The sequence below is a fragment of the Vicugna pacos genome, chromosome 16 (assembly GCF_048564905.1).
Source record: "Vicugna pacos chromosome 16, VicPac4, whole genome shotgun sequence".
NCBI lineage: Eukaryota > Metazoa > Chordata > Mammalia > Artiodactyla > Camelidae > Vicugna > Vicugna pacos.
This window is the reverse complement of record NC_133002.1, coordinates 48,864,476-48,890,903: the sequence shown is the minus strand read 5'-3', so window position 1 is coordinate 48,890,903 and position 26,428 is coordinate 48,864,476. Positions and strand designations below refer to the sequence as shown.

General features: G+C 46.2%; 1 protein-coding gene across 1 annotated transcript in view; it reads right to left on the bottom strand.

Annotated features, from left to right (window-relative positions):
• ITGB3 (integrin subunit beta 3) overlaps positions 1–22,632 on the bottom strand; it is a 48,053-nt gene extending 25,421 nt beyond the window's left edge. The window contains exons 1-3 of the mRNA XM_072939359.1: positions 22,517–22,632; positions 8,338–8,423; positions 383–578 (exon numbers count right to left, since the gene is read on the bottom strand). Coding sequence (XP_072795460.1) covers positions 383–578; positions 8,338–8,423; positions 22,517–22,583 — 349 coding nt within the window. The 5' untranslated portion in view covers positions 22,584–22,632. The remainder of the gene's footprint in view (positions 1–382; positions 579–8,337; positions 8,424–22,516) is intronic.
• Positions 22,633–26,428: the final 3,796 nt, after the last annotated feature.

Here is a 26,428-nt window from a genome sequence, read left to right as displayed (position 1 = left end):
CCTTCCTCCTAAGGTCTCCTGCCCCCATGTGCTCTGCCCTCATACTCCTGCCCCAATCTCACATGGAAAAGGGGCTTACAAATTGCTCTCTCATCTTATATCTCATTTGAGAGATAACACTAAGCTCAACCTCAACACAAAGCTATATGCTGGGTAATAAAATGGGCATTGGGGGGAAGACAAAACAAAGATTTTTTTGAGTACCTACTATGTTAGAAGGGTCAAATAGCTAATCAATGGAAGAGTCAAGATTCAAATTCAGATCTTCTGCCTTCAAGTCCTCAAACCTTCCATTTTCTTCCATTCTCCTGCCCACACTTCCCCTTACATCCTTCTCTTCCCACTCCACTTCCATTGTGAGCTACTTCCGAGAGCTCCCTACCTGGCCGTAGCCGGAGTGCAATCCTCTGGGGGCTGACTTGAGTAATCTGGGAGCTGTCTCCAGAGCCCTTGTCACTGAGGGGCCTGGCCTCCAGGATTGTGGCCTCACTGACAGGGAACTCAATGGACTCCAGGGCACAGTTATCCTTCAGCAGATTCTCCTTCAGGTTACAGCGGGGTGAGCCCGGAAGCAGAGCCTGCAAGACAGGAACCCAAGGGGGGACCCTGTGATCAGAGCTATCATAGCTCTCCGCTTCCTGCAGGCTCTTCCTCCTTCCAACAGCCAGAGCTTACGCAGCACTCTGGGACTAAACCGATGTAAATGATCTCCTGAGGACCTTCCCAAGATAGTCCCCATGCCTGTTGTACAGAATGGGGAAAGTGAAGCATCAGAAAGTTGGGTGATGGGTAGGAAGGAAGAGGGCCAGTACAGTATGACGCCTGCAGGACTAGTGTTTTTCAAACTGTGAGACACAACCCACTTGTGGGTTCCAAAAATTGATGTAGTAGGTCTCAACCATCAATTTAATAAATAAAATGCAACAGAATAGAATAGAAAGTATCAAAGTATACAAGTAGTAAAAGTAAATACTGTTTTGTGAAACATTTATATATTGGGGCGTGGCATACAATTCATATAATAAATATTGATATACAATGTATTCATTTCTGCAACAAATTTCTTTCCAAAACAGTGACTTTCCAAACAGCCACTGTACTAAGACACTGGCTAGGGTGTGAGATCCATGAGGGACTATGTATGTCTCGTTCCCTCTCTAGTCCCAGCACCCAACCTGGAGACTTTCCACAAAGGTAACAATGGGGGATGGATGTGGGGAGGCACAGACTGGCTGAGATGACATCTCAGCATTGCCTCCTAAACAGCTGGTTCCTAGGGCGAGTCACCTAACTCTTCAGGCCTCCTTTCCGCACCTATAACATGAAAATAACAATAGCCCCACGTTCAGAGGGGTGTTCTGCAGGACAATGTAAGACAGTGAGTGTAAAGCACATAGCATGGTGCCTGTCATAGGGTAAGTGCTCAATAAATGTTAGTAATTATTGTGAGATGTCTATGAACAGTTCTTAGATAAATTAATTACCAATAAACCTCACAAGCTTGGGCAAATCCCATGATGCCAAGCCACTGACCAGAGCCTAGCCCATCACTTCCAGCTTTCTCCTCAACCCTGGACAAAGGGCAGATTGAGCACCTCTCCAAAAACCCTAGCACACATCCCACAGACCTTTGGAGCTCTGTGCATGTTTGCACCAGTGTATTGAATGGGGAACACAGTGCACTGGGAAGAACACTGGAAATCAGAAAACAGGTTCCATCCGAGGTCTGCCACTAACCAGCCGTGTGACCTCAGATAAGTCATTTCACTCCATTGAGCCTCAGTTTCCTCACCTGTTCAGTAAAGGCCTTAGATGACATGGTGTTCTCAGTCCCTTCCTGCTCTGACATTCAGCAAACTTGGCCAGCACCATGTGGATCCAAGTCCATGAGGGCTTCCTGCCAGGTTGGGGACTGCCTAGAAAGCTGGAAAATCCCTCCTTGGACCCATTTCACAACATCTAAGCCTTCAACCCCGCAACCTCCCGCATTCCTACCAACCTCCTCTCACAACCACTTCCAGAAGTCAGCTGAGTAACCCACACCAGTATCCCAGAACAACTAGCGTTAACATTTATTGAGTACTTGCTGCACTTCAGGTACCATAATAAGCATTTGACATGGATCACTGCAATCTGCCTGATTACAGTTCTGTAATGCTGGAACTATTATTACCTTACAAGCAATGAACCTGAGGCTTGGAGGTTTCACAAATGGGGAGCTCAATCTTATAAGTAAGAAATCTAAGGTTTGGAGAAGTTAAGTAACTTGCCCAAAGTTACAGAGCTAGGAAGTAGCAGAAGTGAGATGCTGACTAGATTGTCTGACTGTAATTATCCTCATAGAACGACCTGCTGTATTACATTCTGCGCAGGGCGAATCAGGGCAGAGAAGCAGGAGTGTGGAAGAGACAGCCCCAGGAGGGGCCACAGCCGAGAATGGCCCAGGTAGGGAACAGGATGCAAGACGGGGAAATGAGAGGTGTGGGGAGGAGAGATAACATGCCACCCCCTCAGCTGCTCAGGTGACTAGAAGCCACATTTCCAGGAGAGAAACTGGGCCATAAGGAGCCATCCAAACTCAAAAAATCACGATTCTGTAGCCTAAAACCCCTCCCGATGTTTGAAGTCCCTTCTTCTCCCACCCAGCCCTTCTCTGACAGGCAGAAGGGGTTCCCCACGTGGACGGGAACGTGAAAAACATAACAGTGCTGCAGACTGAATGTCTGTTTCCCCCCAGAACTCATACACTAAACCCTAACCACCAAGGTGATGGTATTAGGAAGTGGGGTCTTAGGAGGCGATTAGGTCATGGGATGGAGCCCTCATGAATGGGATTGTGCTTATAAAAGAGGTCCCAGAGAGCTCCCTGGCCCCTTCTGCCACGTGAGGACACACTGAGAAGATGGCCACCTATGACACTGAATTTGCTGGTACCTTGATCTTGAACTTGCTAGCCTCCAGAACCATAAGAAATAAATGTTTGTTGTTAAGCCACCCAGTCTATGGTATTTTTGTTATAGCAGCCTGAATGGACTCAAGGCAAATGGTACGAAGACCCTGCTGGCCCAGGCAAAACATGGAAAGAGCTCCTGGAAGCCAGCAGCTCCCTTTCTTCTTTCTCAGCTTCCTGGGGATGAGGCAGAGCAAGAGCATCAGCAACGGGAAACAGTGAACGAGACTTAACCTTCCTGGTTCAAAAGATTCCAGCAGGACATCACAGCTCCTCCTAGTCTCAGAGAGATGAACATCACCTCCCCTCGCCTGGCTGTGGCCAGGATGGAATGACAGCGGGGAGGGCTCATGAGCACTTAGTGCTTTTGGGCCCTAATTCCTGCTGCTCCCGCCCACCTCTCCCAACCCTTCTCCCCTAGGAAGCAGTCTCTTTCTTGCTCAGAAAACTCCCTACCGTATCTCTGCTTCCAGCTGCCCACAAAGACCCAGGGAGAAAACCTTCCAAAAAAGGCAATGATTGGATAGACCAGTATGCCCCGAGTTGCTGATCCTTTCCAGGACTAAGACAGATGCTGAAGGAGAGAGGGAAGGCGGTTACCAGGAAACAATGAGCACAGCAAGGCCATCCTGCATCTTCAGGTCGCACCAGCGAAGGGAGAGAATGTTTTGGAGGGGGTTTCCTGACCCCCACTTCCTAACGTGGCAGTGTTTATTACAAGAAGGTTTGAAGCGCTAAGCCTTGCTGACGGTCCTTATGGTTTGTTATGAATTTCCTTAGAAATATAAACACTACGAAACAAAAACTGCCTCCTTCCCCCCTTTGTGGTTGCTGACATCAGGGGTCAGGAACACAAAAGGCCTGCTTCTCAGCCACACTCCCCCTGAGAGCCTCTTGTCCCAGAAGGACACCAAGGCAGTGACCTCAACACACTTGGGCAACATTCCCTTTCTTAATAACCCAGGCTGAGAAAGTAGAAGGAGTGTGTCCAGGTTACTCCGAGAGAAAACTGGAAGGAGGGGGGAGGAGTGTTCAAGTTTCGGTTCCCAGTGAAACCAGATGTTTCACAAAAAGGGCAAAAATAACCAGACCCAGGGGAAGGGCCCGAGCACCGAGGTGGGAGGTTCCAGGCCACGTGCTGTGTGAGCTGAACTGCCTCGCTCTCCTGGGAGAGTGACACACGCTATTAGCCCCACTCTCCATTAATCCCATTTTGGAAGCTGGGAAAGTACAGCATGAATAACTGTCATTATTCCACCTTGCTCACAGGGCCAGTCAGGGGATAAAATAAAACTGTGAACAGGAAATGCTTTCAAGACATAAAAATTTCAACATAAGTCAAGTATAACCAAATCCTTCTGGTCTGATATAAACAAACAAATTCAAATAGGTGACTCTTTTCTATTGTTACCATTATAACTACTTCTATTACTGCAGACACTTTCCTTGGTGGGCAAGAAAGAATATATGCACTGACACTTTTTCCCTCAGACAGCTGGCAAACACCTCCAGTCCAAATAAATTAACATTTTTCTCTTTCTGTTGTTGTTGTTTTGGGGTTTGTTTGTTTGTTTGTTTGTTTTTCCTGTTTTGGGGAGGGGAAGATAATTACTTATTTATATATTTTAATGGAGGTACGGGGGATTGAACTCAGGACCTCATGCATGTTAAGCATGCGCTCTACCACTACACTTTCCCCCAGTATTGTTCTCTTGACTGATATCTGGTGAGGACAAGAAATAGCTTGAACATACAGAGAAAGAAACGTGAAGGGGTCAGAAGGAAGGAGAGGAGAAGGAAAGTATTTTAGTATATGGTTATTGATATTTACACCCCACTGTTTACAGAAGGAGGAGCACTTTGAATATTACACCTTTTTGTTTTACAATAACCAGTTGGAGTAAAACTCTCCAGATGAGCATTCATCCTCCAGATTTTTTTTTTTTAAAATAGAGTTATAGTCAGTTTGCAGTGTTGTGTCAATTTCTGGTATACAGCACCATTTTTCAGTCATTCATGAATATACATATATTCATTTTCATATTCTTTTTCATCGCGAGCTACTACAAGACTTTGACTTTATTTCCCTGTGCTATACAGTATAAACTTGTTTATCTATCCAGATTTTTTTTTAAATAGGAAGAAAGTAAAAATAGCAAAGAAGTAAGAACAAAACTATGTTAGTGACTAAAAAGGAATAGTGGGCTAAGCCTTTACCCCACGTAGAGATGCAGAGAGAAAATAAGAAGCAAGTCCTATTGGAGTCGTCTTCTTTGCTAGACCCAAACCCATTCTTCTCCTTTTGTCCACAGATGTCAGGTTGAGTGTGAGCGAGTCCACCTCCTGATAAGCACTCAGGACTATGGCAGAATTCCTAGTATTTCCCTCCACCTTATGGTTGCCAAATTTGGTAAATATCTGGGACATACTTACACTGAAGAGTACGTGTTGTTTAATTTCAATTTAACTGGGTTGCCCTGTATTTTATCTGGCAACCTAAATTCCACCTCTACTCACCATGACCCCAATGATCAGCCCATTTGATTAGCAGTATTTGCCAAACTCAGTATCATAAAAGCCATTCTGATGCAATAGGTTCAGGGTTCATCCTGGGAGCCTTTATATTTAAACAAGCACCCTAGGTGACTCTTACCAGCAGGCAAGTTTAGAAGATTCCAACATGATGTCACTGAGGCCAAGACCACAAGTTGAATCCCTGTGTGAGACCAGCCTCTCTGCTAGATTCACAGTACAGAGACAGTACCCCATTGCAACTCATATCAGTATCCAGCACTATGAGAACACACCCTATGCAGATGAGCCCAAAACTCTGCACTCATCCACATTGGCTATGTTTTCCTACTACCCAGCCAAGGGCTGGCTTTACACACCCAGAGCCGCTGTCCTCTAGGACCAGGGAATGCCGAGCCCAACCAGTTGTTTTTCCAGGCACTGCCAATCCTGCCTGTAACAGCCAAGGTAGGAGAGGCAGAAGCAGAGGGCTCTCCGGGGTCGGTTATTCAACAAATCACATACAAAATGTCCCAGATGGTTCATTTTGGGTTTTTTAAGTCAACGGCCAAGATACTTTCAGCAGTTAAACTTGGTCAGCGCAAGGGAAGCCCTCAGGAAAAAAACAGCAGTCACGTTCAGGTTACAGCCCAGGATTCCCACCTCCCATTCCTCCCTGACGAATGTTGCCTCACACTGGTCTCCTCTGCCATTTCTCCTCCTCCCCTGGCCTCCTAGTTCAGAGATAGTTGTAGTCATTCACTAAACCCTTGGCCTCTCCCACTTTCCCAGGGAGCCAAGAACTCAGTGAAAGCCAGGAGGATGCTTCACCAACTTCCTGTGTCCCCCTTTCCCGCCCCAGATTCTGTCTCCACTGATTTAACCCCGAGCAATAAATCCGACTTTGTCATTCAAAAAACAAAAACAAACACACAAACAAATACTTTCCTGTTTAAATTCCATCTTCCCAGAAAATACCTTATGGGACCATCCACCTCCCCTCATTAGTTTTCTCTGGTCCTAGATGCAGCCATTTGCTCTTTGACTCCACTCCCTATTCCTAGGCTAGTCCTACCTTATGCTTCCATCCTACCCTGTACCTTCCCCCTTTCTCCTCCCCCAACCTCGGTCTCCTCTACAGGGCAAAATTCACCATGGCTATCAATAAATATTCCATATTTGCATCTCCAAAATCTGATCACATGACCTAAGGGCTTTGTCTGGTCAGGCCTCAGCATACCTCAGTTACATGACTTGTCCCTGTTCAGATCAAGAGAGGTGACAGACACCACAAGAACCTGTTTTCTTTTTCCCCAGGCTCCTCTGAACCATAGTTGTCTCCATTTCTCTTGCTTTGGGTTGAAAAGGAGGAAAGGAAGAAGGGGGAACGTCCGTTGAGTGACACTCAGGCTTCTCCCCTGGCTACCCCTCTGCTCCAGGCAGCTACACACCATCCACTCCAATGAGGCACCCTCCCCATCCAGCTTTCCCTTCTTCGAGGATTCGGCTGCAGAATTCCAACTCCCTTGTAAAAGAAGCTTAATAATATCATGATGGTAACCAAGGGAAGGAAGATATGGCAAATGAGAAGGGAGGAGGCCACATCACACTTAAGCAGCCAGCTCAGCCCAGAGGGGTGGAGAACCTGCGGGGGTGGAGGGGAAGGACTCACCCAACCCCCCCACCCCAACCCCAGCCCCAGGGAGTGTTTCATTTGCTAAATGAAGTCAGTGTGGCCCAGATGTTGGGCAGCTGCCTCTGGAAGCAGTTCTCGTGCTGAACTGCACAGAGGCCAAAGCAGTGTGCTGGGCTGGCCTCTGCTGTTCCGGCTGGTCCTCCGGTTGAGAGATAAACACAGCCTCCCAGCTCCCACCCCCCACCCCCCCACCAGCCTGCTGGGGAGGTTGCCTTTTTAGGAAACTTAGCAGATTGGGAAGAGAAGCAGACAGAGAGAACAAGGCCTGGGTTAGAACCGTCACAGAACTGCAGAGGGCAGGGACATGCTATCGTGAGAGAGAAGGTGCCCAGGGTGGCTGACACCCAGCCAGGCCAGGAGTTTGGATAACCACCTGCCAGGGGCCAGGTCAGTGACTCAGCCTCAGACTCTGTAATCACTGGAACCTCTCCAGCCACACTCACCCCCAAGCCCCCAGCTCCCGCCAGCTCCAAATTCCCGTCCCAGCCACAAACAGAGCTGTTCCCTCAGACACACTCATTCCCTAGGGCCCCAGACACAACAAATCCTCTTCCTAGACACAGCGAACCCTTTCCTGTCACCCTCACAGCCTCACCAAACTGGCCCAGCTCCTTCCCTCATTGACACCTTCCCAGGAGAGGGGAGGAAGGAGGGAAAGAGGAGAGAGAGAGGGAAAGGTAAAGCCATGGGGGCCCAATCATCAGACAAGAAAAGGGAAGAGAAAAGATCCTCTGGCTAAACATTCCCCTACACATGTGCAAGATCCCTCTTCTGTTTGCCTTTAAAAAAAGTCTGGAATGCTCATAAGCCAGCATCCCCTCTACCTATAACCCTCTCCTGCCTCCCTTTTTGAGACCGAAGGTCTCACTGCCCAGGGTGGGTTCCACCCCAACAAAAAGCAAGCAAGGGGTGGTAAAGGGTGGCAATGATTACAGGGAAGCCAGGAGGCCCAACCAAACTGCCTGGGTCCAGGGCCACATGGTACACTCTGGGTGGCATTCCCAGCAACAACCCATGACAGCTCCCTTTGACATCCATCAGTGGGAAGGCTTCTCCCTAGCTTTGCTCAGAAGGCACAAGGGGCTTGTACTTAGGAGGGAGGAGATATCCCCATGGGTCCATTTCTACACAGAAGCAGCTAAGTTTGGAGAAGAAACAAAGTCAGATGTCTGCTCCTTACCTCATCTGAGCACCAGGCACACATGGGACTCACAGCCAGACATTGCTGGCAGGAGCTCACACCTCGTGTGGCACAGATGTTGGGCCCTGAAACAGAGAGACAGAGGCATTAGCATCTGATTTGGCTTGAGCAAGTAGCTGGCCTGCCCCATCCTTCCCCAACTTCCCCCAATGTCCAGGTTTACATCTCTCAGATGCACACAAACACCATCCCATAGACATTTACCAAACACAGGCTGTTTGGTAAGGAAGAAGGAGAAAGAGGGAGGTCAGGAAAAACTCATCACCGCCCTTAATTAATGAGGTGAGAGTGATGGCAAGTGATGGAGCAAAGCGGAGCTACGCACCCAAGTGTCAGATTTTAACTGATGGAAAGGCTTTAATTAACAGCTGATTTGACACCTACATTGTGCAAATGAAAATCTGAGGCCCAGAGCCATGGCAATATGCCCTCTCTCCAATTATTCTAGTGATTTATTCACAGCCACCCTACAGGGAATTCAGGGCCCCAATGCACCACTAACACACAGCCTAAATATGGGGTTGGGGGGTGACTGCCATGACAGTGTCCCACTGGCCTGCCAGGGAAAAGCAAATCCTCTGAAACCTCAAGCTTCCCAATACATAGATCGTGGGATCCATGTGTAGAATGCTTCAGGGAGAAGTGCAGAAATATTACTGAAAGTCGACTGTTATAAGCTGGAAGAACACGGAATTTTGGAGTTGGAAGGCCAGTGTTTGAATTCTGAATGCTCTTTTTATTAGCTGTGTCTTGTCCTTGGTCAATCAAGTTTATCTCTATGAAATGATAATATCTATTTCACAGGATCTGTGCAAAGAATTCAGTGAGGTAAAGGAGATGCACAGGGTACACTACAACATGCCACTCAAATGTAAACAGTCTTCAGACTGTCAAATGGCAGAGAAAAAGCTGGAGGGGGGAGCAAAGGAGCAAAAAAGCCCTGAGAAGCCCAGCCAGGAAGCAACTCCAAGCAGTTGCCTGGACAGAAGCCCCCATCCTCCCCACTTCCCCTAGCTTAGCCTTCCGGGCCTCAGCCAGGTAAACCTCTTCCTGCAGTGCCTCCAGGAAGGCCTTTTCCGTACAGTAGGCCCTCCATACCCGTGGTTTCTGCATCTGCAGATGCAGATTCAAACAACCACAGGTTGAAAATATTCAGAAAAAAAAAATTTCAGAAAGTTCCAAGAAGCAAAACTTGAATTTGCCACACTACTGAACTATTTACATATCATTTACATTGGATTTGCAACTATTTACATACAATTCACATTGTATTGTAAGTAATCTAGAGATGATTTACAGAATACAGGAGGATGTGTGTAGGTTATAGGCAAATACTATTTTTATGAGGGACTTGAGCATCCTCGGATTTGGGTGGTGGGGAAGCCTGGAATCAACCCTCTGCAGATACCAAGAGACAACTGTACAAGTTGCAGATTGAGGAAGACCCATTCTTACTGTGACCCAATTATCCTGACAATTCCTTTATCCAAGTTTCTAAAGTGGTCCCTTGCACCCAGCTGGTAAGACCAGCAAATCTATTTGGGGGAAAATCATCCTCACATTAGGATGTTTTCCCAGTGTCCCTGAAACTTCTAACAGAGCTGAATGTCTCAGTCCATTTTATTATAGTGTGACTGAAGTCCCTTTCAACACTGGGAAAAGGAACATACCTAGAAAATGTGCATGTGTACACACACACACACAAAACATGGTTAAGAAAAATTACCCAAAATGTGGAAATAAGCAAAGGGAGTACTGAGAGTCCTTTCCATGGAATGCAGGGGGTAGACTAGTAGACCCACCATGTTTAGGGATTATCTGATTTTCCAGGGGTGTGCACCTTTGTTTGACTTCTACTGTAGTATATCTCACAAATCTGTAAGAGTAGAAGTGGGCCTGTAGAAAACCAACGGCAATGGGAATGATTCTTGGTGACAGCGATGCGTATATTCTACTGCAACAGCAACACAAGTGACTTCTGTCTGGTAGAAAAGGTAACCACCAAAGGTTAGGGTCTGCTGCCTTGTAGCACATTATCCAGTTTTGAATCTATTAGATAACTGATTTCAGCTTTCCGGTGACTGACCAACTATAAATCTTGCTTTCTTGAATTCTCTTCTGAATTAGTCTTAACATTTTGCTGGTCCCCTCATTAAGTTGAATGAAATTTTCGACACATGTTCATTTTATAGTTGTATAGGAATAATACTTTTAACTCTCTGAAAATTATACTTGAACAGTATTCATCTCAGGGCCTCACTAGAGGACAGGGGGACCCAACAGAAAGGATACACACACAACCAGTAGGCTATGGTCCTAATTGAGTTACCCACTAACAACATGGCCTTGGATGAGTCATTTAACTCCACTCAGCCTCAGTTTCTTCAACTCCAATATTCCCAACGTATTATAATTATTTATGTATCTGCCTTAGCACTGTCACTCAATAGAATTTTAAGCCCCTTGAGGCCTTCCTTGCACAGCCCAGCCCAGCCCCAGGCCTTGCTCAAAGGAGATGCTCAATACATATTGGAGCAAGTTGAGAGGTACTGGATTAGAACGGTTTTGTTTTGTTTTTTAAGCTACTGAGCTCATTTCCTACATGCATATGCATAGAATTCCAGTATAAAACATGCAAATGGATTGGAATAGTGCCTTGGACAATTTAAATGTTCACTGCTCTCCCGGAAATACTGGGTTTTATGTGGAATCCTTGAAGAACCTCATGGAAGCCCCACATTTCTTCAGAGCCTTGAATCTGTCTAACTTCAAAGGCCTTTCTCAACCCTAAAACTCTACAGGGGAGCTGCCACTGCGAGCCCACGAGCACCCCTGGTTCCAGCCTCTGACTGACTCCGACCTTGGCAGGCGATGTGAAGTTGGGAATCTGGATGCAGCCTGCAGTTGTGCACTGTCTAAAATGCAAGCTCAGTCTTCCCAGAGCTGCCGGATTCAGAGTGCCTGAAGGTCCACAACCAGAAGGCCTCTCTCCACAAGGGCTGCCTGGCCAGCTCCTGGCTCATGGCGCTCTTTTCCCAGCCAGATGTGAACATAGCCCCCCTTTCCTGCTTCATCGGGAGACCTCTGAGAGAAGCAGAGCCTGAACTATTTTAGGTATCTGCCTCCCATTTTGAAGTTCCCATGGGAATCGGTGTCCAGGAGAGTCATTCTGGACATAAGTGCCGTGGATGTTCACTAGGGAGAGAGGGGAGAGCGATGAGATCACAGGAAGAGTCAGAAGAGAGAAGACCGTGGGAGGTGTGGGCGCTGTCAAATTATTTTTTGAAAACGTTTCCCAATCTACCCATTTATCCAACCATTCATTCTCAAATTAGCATTTCTTCATGAGTCCTTGACTTGAAGCCACAAAAGAAAGCCTTGCCAGATGTGAAATAAATAAAAGCAGGTCCCCTCCCAGTGAACGGGCGGTCCCTGACCCCAGAGGATGAGCTGAGCTGCTGGGACTTGTTCTTTAGGAAGTCTTGCCTGGGGAGTCATGGTTACCTGGTTCCTTACCTCCTTTCTTTAATGAATCACAGGTTGATTTCGTGAGAACCAACGATCCCCCTGGAATCCCCCTCCTCTCCCACTGAGACCTGCCACAAAGGACAGGTTCCCGGGAATGCAGTGGCTGACAGTGACTGACTCATCAGAAGTCTCCCAGCCTGGGCCATGCTGATTCAAGGAACGGCTGCTCCGAGGCCACCCCTCCCCCAAACATGTGGAAGGCGTTTAGGCCTCTGTTTCCAGTCATTCATAAGGCCCGTGTTCCTGCTCAGCCTCAGAGGCCCAGTCTCAGCCCTGCTGGAGCAGTGGGGATATTCATCACAACTTTGTCATTGAAATGAATTGACAACCCCTATCACCCATTTCTTCCGACCGTTTAGCCAGAGCAAGAAGACAAGGTGGACTGGCCCTGGTCCTCACAGGGTGGTTGTGAGGATGAAATTAAACTGTCAAACTCTGAGTAAAACAGCTGGCAAGACAGAAAGATCTCAATAAAGGCCACTGCTGCTACAGTTGCTATCATTTTTGTTGTTGCTATTTTTATCCTGAGTCCCAAGCTGTTTACGGCAGGTGATCAAAAATCCAGTCTAGGAGGGATGGCCAAGAAGAGAAGGCCAATTCGAAAAGACAGACAAGACCAGCCAAGAAGTTTGCCTGGAAAGTCAGAAGTAGAAAGCTGTGGTTTGGCACATGAGCCCAATTCACAGAACCAGAAGAGAAACAAAGGGTGGGGAAAATGGAGAAAAAAGGGGAACAAGGAAGGGAGTTGGAACCAGGGGAAGTCATAATGCGTCAATGAGAGCTATTTTGAGGATATGTCGTCCAAAGAGACAGGATGTCAGAACGCAGGAATACGCCACCCTAGTAAGGCCAGAGGACTCCAGGAGAGGACAAAGTCAGAGGGAGAGTGTTCAATGGGAAGGGAGGGCCACTGGTACTGCAAACACTATGGGCATCTCTCTTACTGTCTGCCAGGGAGGAGTTCTGGTCTGGGTCCCCAGCCCCACCACTGACCTTTGACTGGTCACTTCCCAAATAAGTCCATGGAAACACTGGGTGAGCCAGGCAGTGCCTGATCTTCCATTGCACTCACCTGGCTGAGTCATCCAAGCAGAAAACACATGCTAACTGTGCTATGGATGCAACAAGTGGTTTCTCTAGAGCAAGTTGTTAAGAAAGTTTATTTTATTTTTGTTCCTTCATTATATGTAGCAGCAGCTCAGTAGCAGCAGGAAGGTGGAATTCAAGGTAACACATACCTCTGTTCTCTGAGCAGAGAGCTCTAGTAAGCATTGTCCAAAGCAGTAGGAAGTCCAAACTATCATACAGGATGTATCCTGGTTTAGACACTTCCCATTTTTTTAAAAAAGTCCATCAGAGCCAATTAAATATGGTATTTAACATCAGAAGGCATTTGTGTACAATTTGCCTCTACCAATATTAAAATGTGTGATGGGTTGAACTGTGTCCCCCTAAAAAGATGTATAGAAGTCCTAACCCGTAATACCTATGACTGTGACCTTATTTGGAAATAGGGTCTTTGTAGATGTAATCAAGATGAGGTCATTAGGGTGGGCCCTAATCCAACATGACTGATGTCCTTATAAGAGGAAAACACCACGTGAAGACAGAGGCAGAGACTGGAGTGATGCAGCTGGGATACAAGGGACGCCAAGAATTACCAGCTACCACCAGAAGCTAGGAAGACACAAGGAAAGAGTCCGTCCGGAGTCTGAGAGAGAGCATGGCCCTCCTGACATCCTGATTTCAGATTTCTAGCCTCCAGAGAGAATAAATTTCTGTTGTTTTAAGCCACCCCAGTTACAGCAACCCTAAGAAGCTAATACAAAATGGATTTGCATTTCCATAGCATATATGACATGATTTTCAGGAACACCGCCCTGAAATACTTTGATGATTGAGAAAGCCAGCCTAGAATGAAAACTTTGCAATGGTTAACCCACTTATGGGTAATAGAAAAGTGGTTACTTTCGTTTTATACTTTTCTACTAACATGTATCAATGGTGTCAGCACTCATTCATTCATTCATTCATTCAACAAATATTCACTGAGTACCTACCTGTGTCCGGCACTTGGCTAGGCACCAGAGACACGCTGATGAACTAAACAAACCCCCTGCTCCTGTCGAGCTTCAATCAAACATGCTCCACAGAAAACCAAAACATACACTACATAAAATTACGATTTCAAACAGTGGCAAATGCATCAAGGAAGCAAAGCAGGATAAAGGAATAGAATCAGTGAGGGGAGGATCTCTTTTAGAGAAAGTGGTCAAGAAAGACCTCTCTGAGAGACATTTCAAAATGATAGAAGGAGTGAGTCATGGGAAGATCTAGGGTCTAGGGGACAAGTATTCCAGAAAGAACCCACAGGAGCTAGGTGGACCTTAGCCTCTTAAAGAAATAGCAGGAAGAGAGAGGGAAGAGAAGAGAGGTGGCTGGAAAGGCAGTCAGAGACCACGACACTGGGAAACTGTAGCCATGGGGGGGATTGTGCCCGTTCTCCCTCCAGTGGGAAGTCACTGGAGGACTCTGAGCAGAGGTGAGCAGGAAAAGATCATGCTGGTCACTGAAAGGAGGGCAGACAGTAGGGGAGCAAGACCAGAAGAGACCAGTTAAGGAAGTAATTATCATAATCCAGGCAGCAAATGGCGGGGGTGTGGATTTGGACGGCAGTGGTGTCAACAGTGTGGTCAGACCCTAGATGCACTCCAAGGACTTGCTGATGTGACGGCATGTGGGGGCACGACTGAAAGACAAGAAGGATTTCTCCCTGAGCAAGTGGCTCCCTTTAGACAAAGTTCAAGTGTGTTGACCACTGGCTATGCCCTTTCACTGACCCTTCAGCCAGTAGACCCTGTCTTTGTAAGCAAAGCCAGATCATGTCTGGTTATCACCTCCAGCTGGGCTAATTAGGTAGCCACATGCTGAACACTGCATAAAAAGGACAGAGTCTTGTCTTCTGTAGTTATCTAAAATGAACACCCGGTGCCTGGAAAACACCCTGAGGGTAGGGGTAGTAAAACAATGATTATTATAGTGTAACAGTGGATGTGGTGGGGGAAGCATGCAGACGGCTGGCAGGAGACCTCAGGTCTAAAGCCACTGCTTCTGCTCTGTGACCTCAGGCATGTCCCTTCACCTCTCTGATGCTCTCCCTGAGTCCAGTGACTCTTCAATTCTCTGTCACATCCCTACTCAAGAACTTGTAATTGTTCCCTAGTATTTAACAGGTCAAACCCAGTCATATCAGCCAACCACTGGCAAACCCCCAAAGCTGCTTCCTCTCCCCATGCTCCCAAACACGGGCATAATACTTCCCTCATGAGTTGTTAGGATTAAATGAGATAACCTATGTGAAAGAATCATCAGCACTGGATGCTCAGAAAATGTTAGTTCCTTCCTCCTTGCCTTCATGCTAATCGCCTCCTACGACAGGAACGCTCATCCCTCCCCTGGACCCCCCACCTCAGGGTCAGTTTGCCTTTACAGTTAATAGTGAAGAAATCACTGGCCAGGAGACAGGAGCCTCCGGCACTAGACCCCACCAATGCCTTGGTGGTGACCTTAGGAAAGTCACTTCACCTCTCAGGGCCTCCCTTTGTGCTTCTCTGTGAAACAAATGGTATTGGATTAGATGATTCTCAAGGTGCCCTCAAAGTATATATTCTAGGCAGCAAGGATCAACAAGATGACTAATACTCCAGAAAACCTAGCATCCCAGGGCCCAAGACCCCTTAAACAATGCACACGTGTCCATTTCTTCCTAATGGTCCAACTAATATTTGATTCAAATGCTGCATCTCTGGAAAATTTTATCAGCATGGGCCCCACCTCCCATCTGACTCATTCAGTATAGAAAAGAGGCAAGCCTGTACCAAGCTCTGTTTGAGGCTCAGCCCAGTAGCGCCCTGTTGGCGACCTCCCTGGCATCCAGTTGTCCAGTTCTGCTACTTTTCCTCCTTCGGCTCATATCTTAGGTATATAGACAGCAGGAAGCAGTGCTGTCACCAGCCCTTGCTGCCAGCCTGTCTTGGTAGGAAGGCAAGTTGGTCTCACCATTTTGGAGGACAAACTGGCAAAACCTATTAAAATTAGAATTTTAAATGTTCATCTCCTTTGACCCTGCAGCTTCAGTTTAAGAAATTCAGCCTATAGAAACATTTGAACAAAGGTGCATAATAACAAAGATGTCCCCTGCAGCTTTATTTGTAGTAGCAGATAATTGGGAATGATCCCAATGTCTGCCAACAGGGAACTGGTTAAGAAAATCCAGGTGTATCCATGTAACATTATGTTTTCTGGCTAGAATTACAACTCTTAGGATAAATAGTAATGAAAAGTCATAAACTGACATAAAAAGATGCCCATGGTATATTATTAAGTGATAATGATCCTATGGTGGATGATCCTGCTTGAGAAACAATGGTAATAAAAATTATATATAGTGACATATACATAGGAAAAAAATTCTGGAGTAACTGTCAGCAGTGGTTATCTTTAAGGACAATACTACAAGGGACTTGGCTTTCTACATTATTCTATTTCTGTACTGTTTGAACTTCTTTTTTTTTTTTTTTTACAAAAAGCTGAATTACTTTTATAAGCTATAAGAAAATTAAAGCTAATTTAAATGTCCTCTCTTCCACCTCAGTCTCTACATTTGCATTCATGAAAATGTAGGCTCCCCAGAACACGCCGGGCTCTCTATAAATGGAGCACCTTTAGCATCAAAACCCGGTAACCTCCTAGAATCCCAAAGTTCAGTGGGAACTCAGGAATAAACTTGGCCGGCCCACTCCACTCCCACAGCCTTCAGGAATCTCCCACGAGAGAGTGTGGTCTGTACTCAACTTGCAGGAGTCCCAAAGTGGAGACACCATACTCTCCTCCTGCTCTGGGGGATTGATCAAAACTGCCCCTTGCAGGTGGCTTCAGCAGAGGTTGAATCTGAAGGAGTTTATCATGTGTGTTGGCTAATGCAGGGGTTTGGAATTATCAGTGGATCTCATAGGCCCAGGTTTTCTCTATCCAAGAATCCCATCAGCAAACAGATTTAGGATTGATTATGGGGCTCTCAAAGTGGAAAATGAATGTGCCTTTTGCCAAACTTCTGGAGCTCTCTTCCAGTGCAAAGCTTTTCAAGCTTGTTTTTAATGCAGATCTCCTTTTTTTTTTTTTTTACCCCACAGAAATCCTTACATGGAATTCCACATTATTAATCAGTTACAGGAAAACTTCTCCAGTTGATGTTGGGAAAGGCAAGACCATCTCTCCCTTTGACTCCCTCATCTCTGTGCAGCTCCTAAGACACCAAAAAGCCTGAGGCTCAGAGGTAAGATGACCCAGCAAATTGAGAAAAATGCCTACAGAGCCATGAATCAAATAATTGGTTTCCCAATTCCAGACCCACAGTTCTTTTCACCCTAAGGGGTTTTTTCCTATAAGAAAAAAAAGGTTTTTGTACATTGAAAAAATATAATACAAGTTTAGGTAAAGGAATACACACACACAAGAATTATTATATATGCAAGGGGGAAAAATCTGAATAGAACACGCTGTCTGATTAATAGTGAACATTACAGAGAATAGACTTAAGAGGGGAACCAGCCATTTACTCCCCAACGTGTGGCTTTCATATAATGAGCATATATCACCTCATTCTCCCCTTGAATGTCTGAACGTCTTCACTAACTGAACTTAGAGATGCTGGCAGGGAGGAGGAGGAGGAGTATTTTTGTGGGAAAAAGACAGAAAACCAAAAAAGAAGACTTACAATGAGTTGTCTTTTTCAGAGAGGTTTTTGCCCAAAATTTTAAAACATAGAACAGTCCCAGGTTTATTTAGCTTCTGGCCCCAAGGATTGTGACTTACCATATTTGACCACATTTGCTTTAATGACCAAGAATAATAAAAGTGCTGGTTGCTGCAAAATCCTTTCCAATATCCTAGATATTACTACTTAGCACTTGGGAAAGCTAATGGCTTATACGTGGCCCAAATGCATCTATCCAATTTGGAAATTTAGAAATTGAAAGCTGGAGCTGAGTCTGACGGATTTAGCCCCCTGCTTTCAGGGTAAATGTCTCAACACCTGAGGAAGGTGGAATAGCCTCAGATAACCTCTTAGCATTCCGATATACACAGTAACATGGATGAATCTTAGATGTTTTACACTAAGTGCAAGATGTCAGACTTGAAAGGCTGTATATTGTATGATTTCATTTACATGATTTTCTATAAAAGGTAGAACTGTGGGGACAGGAAACAGATCAGTGGTTGCCAGGAACTAAATGTGGGGAAAGGGAATTGCTGACACAGGAGCTCAAGGGAACTTTTTAGGGTGATGGTAATATTCTGTATCTTGATTATGCTGATGGTTACTTGACTGTACATATTTGTCAAAACTCATAGAACTGTATACCTAAGAAAGATGAATTTTACTGTACATAAATTATACTTAAATAAACTAAACTTAAAAAAAAGAATGTTCCTGGCTATACTAAGTGCATGGTGAGAAAGGCAGGTTTTATAAATTTTTTGCTGGAGAGTCTCACATTTAAATAGATACCAGCAGTTTACACAGGAGAACAGGCAGCATCACTTCTCTGCCTCCACCTGCTTTTCCACTTGAGACCTGAGCTCCATCAGCCACAGTGACCTTCCCACTCCAGAAGGGCCAGGGGTCAGGAGAAGGAAGAAGAAGTGATGTGAAGCAGCAGGCCAGCTCTGTAGGCAGCAGAGGGAGCTGGGTGAGGCCAAGAGGTTTATCCCTGAAGCTGCTCAGTCACTCCCCCCAGTTAATTATCTGTCTGCTGATTCATGAGTTGTGGTTCCTGTGGGCATGCTTCCTGGTTACTCCTGCCAACAAGAGCAAAAAGAGTCTTAGGGCTGGGAGGGGATGATAACCAGAGATCCCGAGTTGGATGGGGAGCTGCAGAGGAGGAACTTCTACTAGGAAATTCCAGAGTCATACCCAGACTCCTGCTCACTGTTGCCTCCTTGCCCCCTCTTATACTGTCCCCAGGAGACCTCTGCCACTCACATTCACAATTCTGAGGAGGATAAAGGACGATGCTGCCCTCCTGTGTGTTTTCTCCTGGGAGAGGAAAAAGGCAGCACTTCACAGAGGGTCCCCTGAGTTTCCAGCACCATCAGGTAAGAGGCCTAAATGGCGCAAGAGTACAGAGGTCCAAATGCCCAAAGAACTCATGGCCTTGGCTGTATATTAATATCCTCCAGAATGCCCAGGCGGGGCCCTTGAGGATCGTCTATGAATGAATGAATGCAGGTATTCAAATATTGGGTGTCTTAAGTGAGGCACAAAACCTCTAGATGCCTTTTCACAGCTACCCCTAGATATTTATTTTTCCACCTATGTGCCAGCCACTGGGCATAGAGTGTTGAACAAAATCGACATGTTCTTCTCCTCATGAAGCCTGAAATCTAGTGAATGTCTCTTACTTTCCTCTTCTCCCAGAGACAGGACTTAAGGTTTTCTCATGGATAAAGCAAATTTATGGGCCTCTCTTCTCCTTGGGCTCTTCTGTGGGTTCTTGCTGGGTGAGGGCAGCTGAAGCATGCCAAGCCATCAATGGGGAATGGGTTGAAATAAGGAGGAATCCCCAGCCACACAGGTGTGGGAAGAGGGACCCACTGGTCTCATTCTGGGAACCTGGATTGCGTTCATGCATGAAGCAGTAACAGTCTTACTTTCAACACACCGTGGATACCATGGCTAGGAAGAATAATGTAGTAGCTGCCATTTATTGAAAACTTATTTTGTGCCTTTACCTCATTTAATTGGCATTTATATAGAAGTGTCATTTTCTCCACTTTATAGATGAGGAAACAGAGGACCCAAGAGATTAAGTAACTTTCCCAAGGTAAGATAGCCAATAAGAGGCAAAATCAAGAACTAAACCCACATCTGACCGGCTTTAAACCATAGCCGTCCCTTTCCCCAGCCAACAAGCTCTCCTCCTTATGTCTCCCCAGGCTCTCAGGATTCCCACAGGGGGCTTCAGTTGGCGAGTTTCCAGGATATAAATTCAGGAGGAGAAATCAGCACCTCAGCTCAGAGCTAATCAGTTTAGACTGTGATAGCAAACACAACTTGTCGCTCAGTAGGACTCAGGTTAGAATAAAGACCTATAGCCCTGCTTCACTCATGCTGCTTAACAAGGGGAAAGTGGGGACACTGTTTCACCAAGGTTTCCATCAAGTTCAGTTAAGTAAAATGAGTTGTGGCTGAACTTGGAAAATTCCTTAAACCAACTGAATAAATGAAGCATTGCTTTAATGAAAAGAACACTGACTTCTATTGCAGGATAGTATCTTTGAGTTTTAACATTTTGTGTGAAATATATACATGTGCAAGTGACCCCCCCAAAAAAGACCTATATGTGGGGAAGACACAAAACCCAATGTTTCCTGAGTGAAGCTAAAAGATCACCTTTGTACATAAATTGCTAAACTGAAGTCTACCCTCAAATTATCTCTCTTCTCCTCATACCAGACTCTCCTACGCTGGGGTGGCCTCTCTGTGCACCCCCCCCCCATCTATCTGTGTCCCTGAGACCCGTGTGTCCCAGCACAGCTCTCCTCTCATCCCACCATCTGCTTCCCAGGATCTGATGATACCTGCAACCCAGCCCCCAAAACTGGGGCGGGGATTTGAATATAATCGGAACTGCTTTTCCTTGGGGGCTTATCACTCTGGAGGTCTTCTCTAGGGCCTATGCTCCTGATTGACTCTAAGGTGCCTCTCAGAGGAGTCTGGCGCGAGCTCAGCACAACCCATCACCGCTTCTGAAATCACCCTAATCACAACGATGAAGCTGTGAACAGATCCCCTAGAGGATATTTAATATAAAGTTAGGTATGTCAATGCAGTAGAATCCTGCACAGATCATTATAACTGTGCACACCAGATCAACAAAAGGTACAGTAGAAGTGAGCGGCAGAGGGAGGGACACCAAAGTAACAAATACATACTTCATCTTCACTAATTGAATCAAGCACCACGCTAGACTCTATCTTACATTGCCTTACTTACCTCTAAAACTATAAGAAAATATGATTAGACTCAGAAATCATTCTGAAATTCAGGAAGCTGTAGATATGAAAAGAACACGAAAAGTGTTTTAAGTTCATGGAAGCAGGCTTCTCTGTAGGAGACAGATGAGTTGCCTCTGGATTTCTCCATTACCCCATCAACAGCAGGCAGCATCTGAACCAAGGATCTAACCTCTTCCAGGGCAAAATGCTGGAGAGTCCTAATTCTGTGCCATGGTCATCAGGCAGCTCACTGCAGGCTAAAGATACCAGATAACCTAGTTGAGCATCTATCACATGAGAAGCTTCAGCAGTAATAACTTAAATAGTCCCCTATATATTATCTATAACACCTTCATCAAATTATGGGTCATAAATTGTGGTAATGTTTTCATGAGTGTATACTTATCTCCATACTCAAGTCATATACATTAAATACACACAGCTTTTTGTACATCAAACATACCTCAATAAAGTGTTTTTATAAAGATATTGTTGCCCTGTCCTGTACACTCTGTTAAACACACACGAGTCTTGAAGTTATCAAGTATTTCTAAACAACTATCTTCGAAATGCACTTACCAATAAATCTTACTTTTTAAAAATTATCTTCTGCAAGATCTAAATTGTCTTACAATTAGTACTATTCTTTTCATTAAAAGTACATATATGCACACTTGTTCGTCCTCTGCAGAGGAACGCCGCCGCGGACCAGGAGCCAGACTTCACCCCGGGAAGGTCACCCGGGCTCCGGAAAGACCACAGGCAGCACGCCTGGGCTGTACTCTGCTCTGTCCCTCCCAGCATCAATGAGGCCGAATGCCAACTGTCTCGGCAGCTGATAGTGTGTGCAGCAGCAGGAGAGACAAAACCAGGGAGTCAAGCCCGCTCCAGGGACCCCTGGCGTAGCTGCTTGCATACACTGGAGATTTTTCGGATGCTGAGTCTGTCCCAGAAGCGAAGGCACCGCTGCCTCCCGAGGACACTGTGAGAGGCAGGGCCCTCATCCTCCGAATCGCTCCCGCAGGGAGCCACCAAATAAAAAACAAACACGAAAACTTGGAAGTGTAACACAAGGAGAAAGAGGAATGTGGAGTAAACTGGCAAACCGGCGCGGACACACTCGCATCCGAGAAGCTACAACCACAAGCCCCAGCCAACGCGCGGGAACAGCCCCGGGAAAGCCCCGCGCGCCTGGGCGACCGGAGCCAGTCTGCCTTCGCGCGGCCGGGACCACCTGCGACGCGCGTAGCCCGGGCTGGACTCGGGGCTCAGAGGTGCGCCCACCGCACCGCGCACGTCGGGACCGCCGCGAGCAGGCGCCTAACCCGGTATGGGCTTCGGCGTCCCGCAGGACGGTCCCGAGATGGCCTCTCACCCTTGCCACAGCGGGGCCGGGAGGTCTCCGGCTCGGGGTTCCGACGGCCCGAGCCTGGCCCCGCGCACTCCGAGCGCAGGCGCGCAGGACCCGCCCGCCAGTTTCCCCGCTCCAAATCTGCACGTTAGGCTGCGGCAGGATGCGCGGCGCGGGTCACCCATGAGCTGCGACCCGCCGCGCGGGAGCCTCACTCACCTCCGACGCCGACGCCCGCCAGCGCCCCCAGCACCAGGACGGCGGCCCAGAGCGGCCCTGCTCGCATCTCGTCCGCCCGGCGCCGCGCTCCGCCTCGGCCGCACCCGCCCGCCGCACAGCGCGCAGCGGCGCCCGCGGCCGCTTTTCCCGCAGCAGGAGGGGAGGGGACGCGGTGGGTGGGACGCAACGGGGCGGGCCGTGGACTTGCGCTTCCTCCCCTCCGGCCTTTTCTGGACCCTCCGCCACAGAGGGGAAGTGGGAAACCGCCGCTGCTTTCCCGCCGCTTCGCCTCAGCCCGCGAGGGTCAGCCTGCAGGTAGGCGAGGCGAGACTGGGACCGGAGCGGGGTCCAGGGTGCATCCTCCGCAGACATCCTGGTGCCAGGGTCCGCGCTGGGCACTTGGTATGCTTAGAAAAGCCAGGAGCCTGTGGCCCCTCTCCTGACCCAGGTCATCTCGGAGACAACCGCGTCTCTTTCACCTGAATTCCTTGGGCACTTTCCCTCTGTGCCTTGAATTTCGTTCATTCACACGTTCATTCATTGAGTTGACAAAACTGTGGAGTACCTACTTTGTGGCAGACTCCCGTTTGGTCTTTTATTATTCACTATTTATTTTCTCGGGTTGGTCTGGTTTTCCAGTAGACTCTAAGCCTCTTGAGGACAAGACCACATCTCAAGCTTGTGTGAGCATTTGATGTCCATAAAGGGCCTCTCTCTACAGATCCTTGCTAGAGAGTATCTAATGAACGTTTCAAGACACAGTCAATAAAATACTGCCTCCAAACTCAGACTCGCAGGCTTTGAAGCTTTAATCGTATTCTCCTCAAAGGCTTCCTGCCTCCCCCTCAATCCTACCTCTGGGTGTCTGGGGTTTCCCCAAACTAGAAACCCCAGGAGGCTCAGAAGGGCAAAATGCTAGGACTGTGAGCAGGAGGCCACCAGTGGCAGGGACTGGTGCAGGCTACCAATGGGCAGCTCTACTGCTAATTTAAAAAAATCAAGGCCTGAGGCATCAGGCAGGATTGGGACGACTCTCCAGCTCCTGGGCTCCCCTAAATGCTTCCTGGCTACCACTGGGCTTCCCTTAGCCCTGGCCTGAGACACACAGGGTGCGTGAAAACTGACCCTGACTCAGCCCTCCAGCCTCATCTCCCAACATAACCCAAGAAGCTACTCAGCGTTCCCAAACTCTCCATACCTTTCTGTCTGACTAATCTTACTTCCTTTTCCTACCTGGAAAATTCCACTTATGTTTCAAAACATCTCAGATGTCTTCTCTCCATGTAATCTTGTCGTCCTCAGAGCTCCCAAACACTAGGATACTCCAAAAGACTAGCGCACCTCAGCAGAAGTGTCACTAGCAATTTGCAAGGGCTGGGGGCGGGGAGCCAACTCACAAAGAGTAGCTGGGCTTCCTGACCTGAGCTCCATAGACCTCTCCTAGCTGCTGGAGGGCCTCTAGGTCAGAAGCCATTTCAACAGTGTTGCCATTGCCTTGGTGCAAAATCCAGATCACTCAGCCTGGTTCCATCTCTGTCTAACTATTTATTTGCTTAAATCCCATATATATAACCAGTCTCCCATTCACCTAGGTGTCATCTCAGCCTACCTCTGCAGGCACCAACCACTTGGGGTGGGCACTGACCCAGCAAATATGCCATCTAAATTTCCAGCCCTGTTAGCCTGAAGAACTTTCTTTAGCAAATCTGTAATGAAGGTCCACTGGCAACAAATATGCTCAACTTTTATTTGTTTCATCCTCATTTTTAATGATATTTCTTATGTACAAATTTCTAGGTTAGCAGGGTTTTTTTTCTTTCAGTACTTTAAAGCCATTGTTGGAGGAGGGTATAGCTCAGTGGTAGAGTGCATGCCTAGCATGCATGAGGTCCTGGGTTCAATCCCCTACATCTCCATTAAAATAAATAAATAAATTACCCCCCCAAAAAAAGATGTTATCCCACTGCTTTCTGGTCTCCACTGTTTCTGATGAGAAGTCAGCCATCATTTACATTCTTGTTCCCCTATCTTTTCATTCTGGCTTTTTTTTTTCTATTTAGTCATTTGCACTCACAGAAAAGTTTCAAAATGCTTGAGAGAGTTCCCCTTTTATTCTTTTTTTTTTTTTACAGTTTCATGCATGTAAGTAAAAACATACATGCACATGTAATAAAAGTATAAAACCATGCATGGGATTGATACACATCAACTCGAGGCTGATAGTACCTCTGGGAAGTAGCTGGGGGAAAAGAAGTGAGATGAAGCTTTAGCTATTGTATATGTAAATATTTGCAATTTTCACTTCTTAAAACACATGACTCACGAGTCTGGCCACCTCTGGGTTGCTCAGTTGGAGGCGCCAGATGGAGATCTCTCTCCCCAGCATGTAACAATCATCCTGAATGGTCATGAGCAAAGATTCCAAGGAAATTGGTAGGATGCTTGGCAGGGAGTCATCAGGTCTTATGAGTACAAATTTCCTAAGAATCCGTTCATTGTTGATATTGATTTTCAGGTCTCTTGATGGCTGGACACACGGACGTCTGAGTCTGGGCATAATGCTTCTCATATGTTTTAAGAACTTTTGAAGAGTTGGAACGATGGGCAGGGGTGCTCCTTTAGTTTTTCATTTTCCTTCCTTTTCTCTTGGCATTGTTTCATAGTGTTAGATTCCACTTGGATTCTGAAAACAGTAACTTACCATTAAAAGTGGCTCTCCTTGTTGAATCCAGGCCTGGTGGAGCATTCCAATGAAGCCGGAAGGAGACAGGGGTTGGGCCCCCAGTCTCCACATCCCTCCCCGGGTGAGCTTCCCGCATCAGGTGCGGGCCATGGAGACGGCTGCCCCCTTTATTCTTAATTCAGTTTCCCCTAATGTTAACATTTTGTATCACTGTATCATAATTCTTGAACACAGAAAATTAACATTGATATGATACTATTAACTAATCTAGATACAATATTTGAATTTTGCCAATATTCCACTAATGTCCTTTTTCTGGTCCAGGATCCCATGTTCTATTGTCATCATGTCCTCTTATCTATGTCTTCAATCCTGTTATCTGTGTCTTCAGTCTATGACATTTCCTCAGTCTTTCTTTTTCTTTCATCACCTTGTCACTTTTGTGGCAATTATTAGGCCAGTTTTTGTGTAGTATGTCCCTCAGTTTGGGTTTGTCTCATGTTTGCTCACGACTGTATTGAGGAATTCTAATTTTAGTATATGTGCTACAAAAGCCAACACTATTGATGCATTCTAGACAAAAGTTTTGTGCCTTATCATCACATCGTATCAGGGGTACCTGATGACAATTATCTTACAATGTTAACTTTGATCACATGATTAAGCGGTGTCTGCCAGGTTTCTTCACTATAAAATATTTTTCTCTTTGTAAGTAATAAATATTTTATGGGAAGATACTTCAAGTCTATGCTAATATCCTGTTTGTTTTCATACTTTACCCACTAATTTTAGCATCCATCAATGGTTCTTGATTGCAATTAGTTAGTGTGATGTTTGGGTAATAGTGACTTTCTATTTCCTTTTTTCCTTCTACACCTATTAATTGGTATTCGACAGTAAGGAAGACCTGCCCCTTGTCTCTCATTTTAAAGATGCAATTATTTATTTATATCAGTATGAATTCTTGGATATTAATTTTATTCTATGAGTTATAATCCAATACTATCATTGTTTATTTTGTTGCTCAAATTGTCTCAAAGTTGTCTCTAGCGGCTTTTCATTTTTTTATTTTTTTTGTCTCTAACTGCTTTTAAGTTTGGTTTTTTAGCTGCATGACCATAAATTGAATAGGTGTTGTTTTCCTCATATTTTTGCTGCTTGGCGTTGGTGAGACTCTTGGATATATAAGTGGTTTATTTTTCACCAAACATAGAAACTCCTTAGCCATT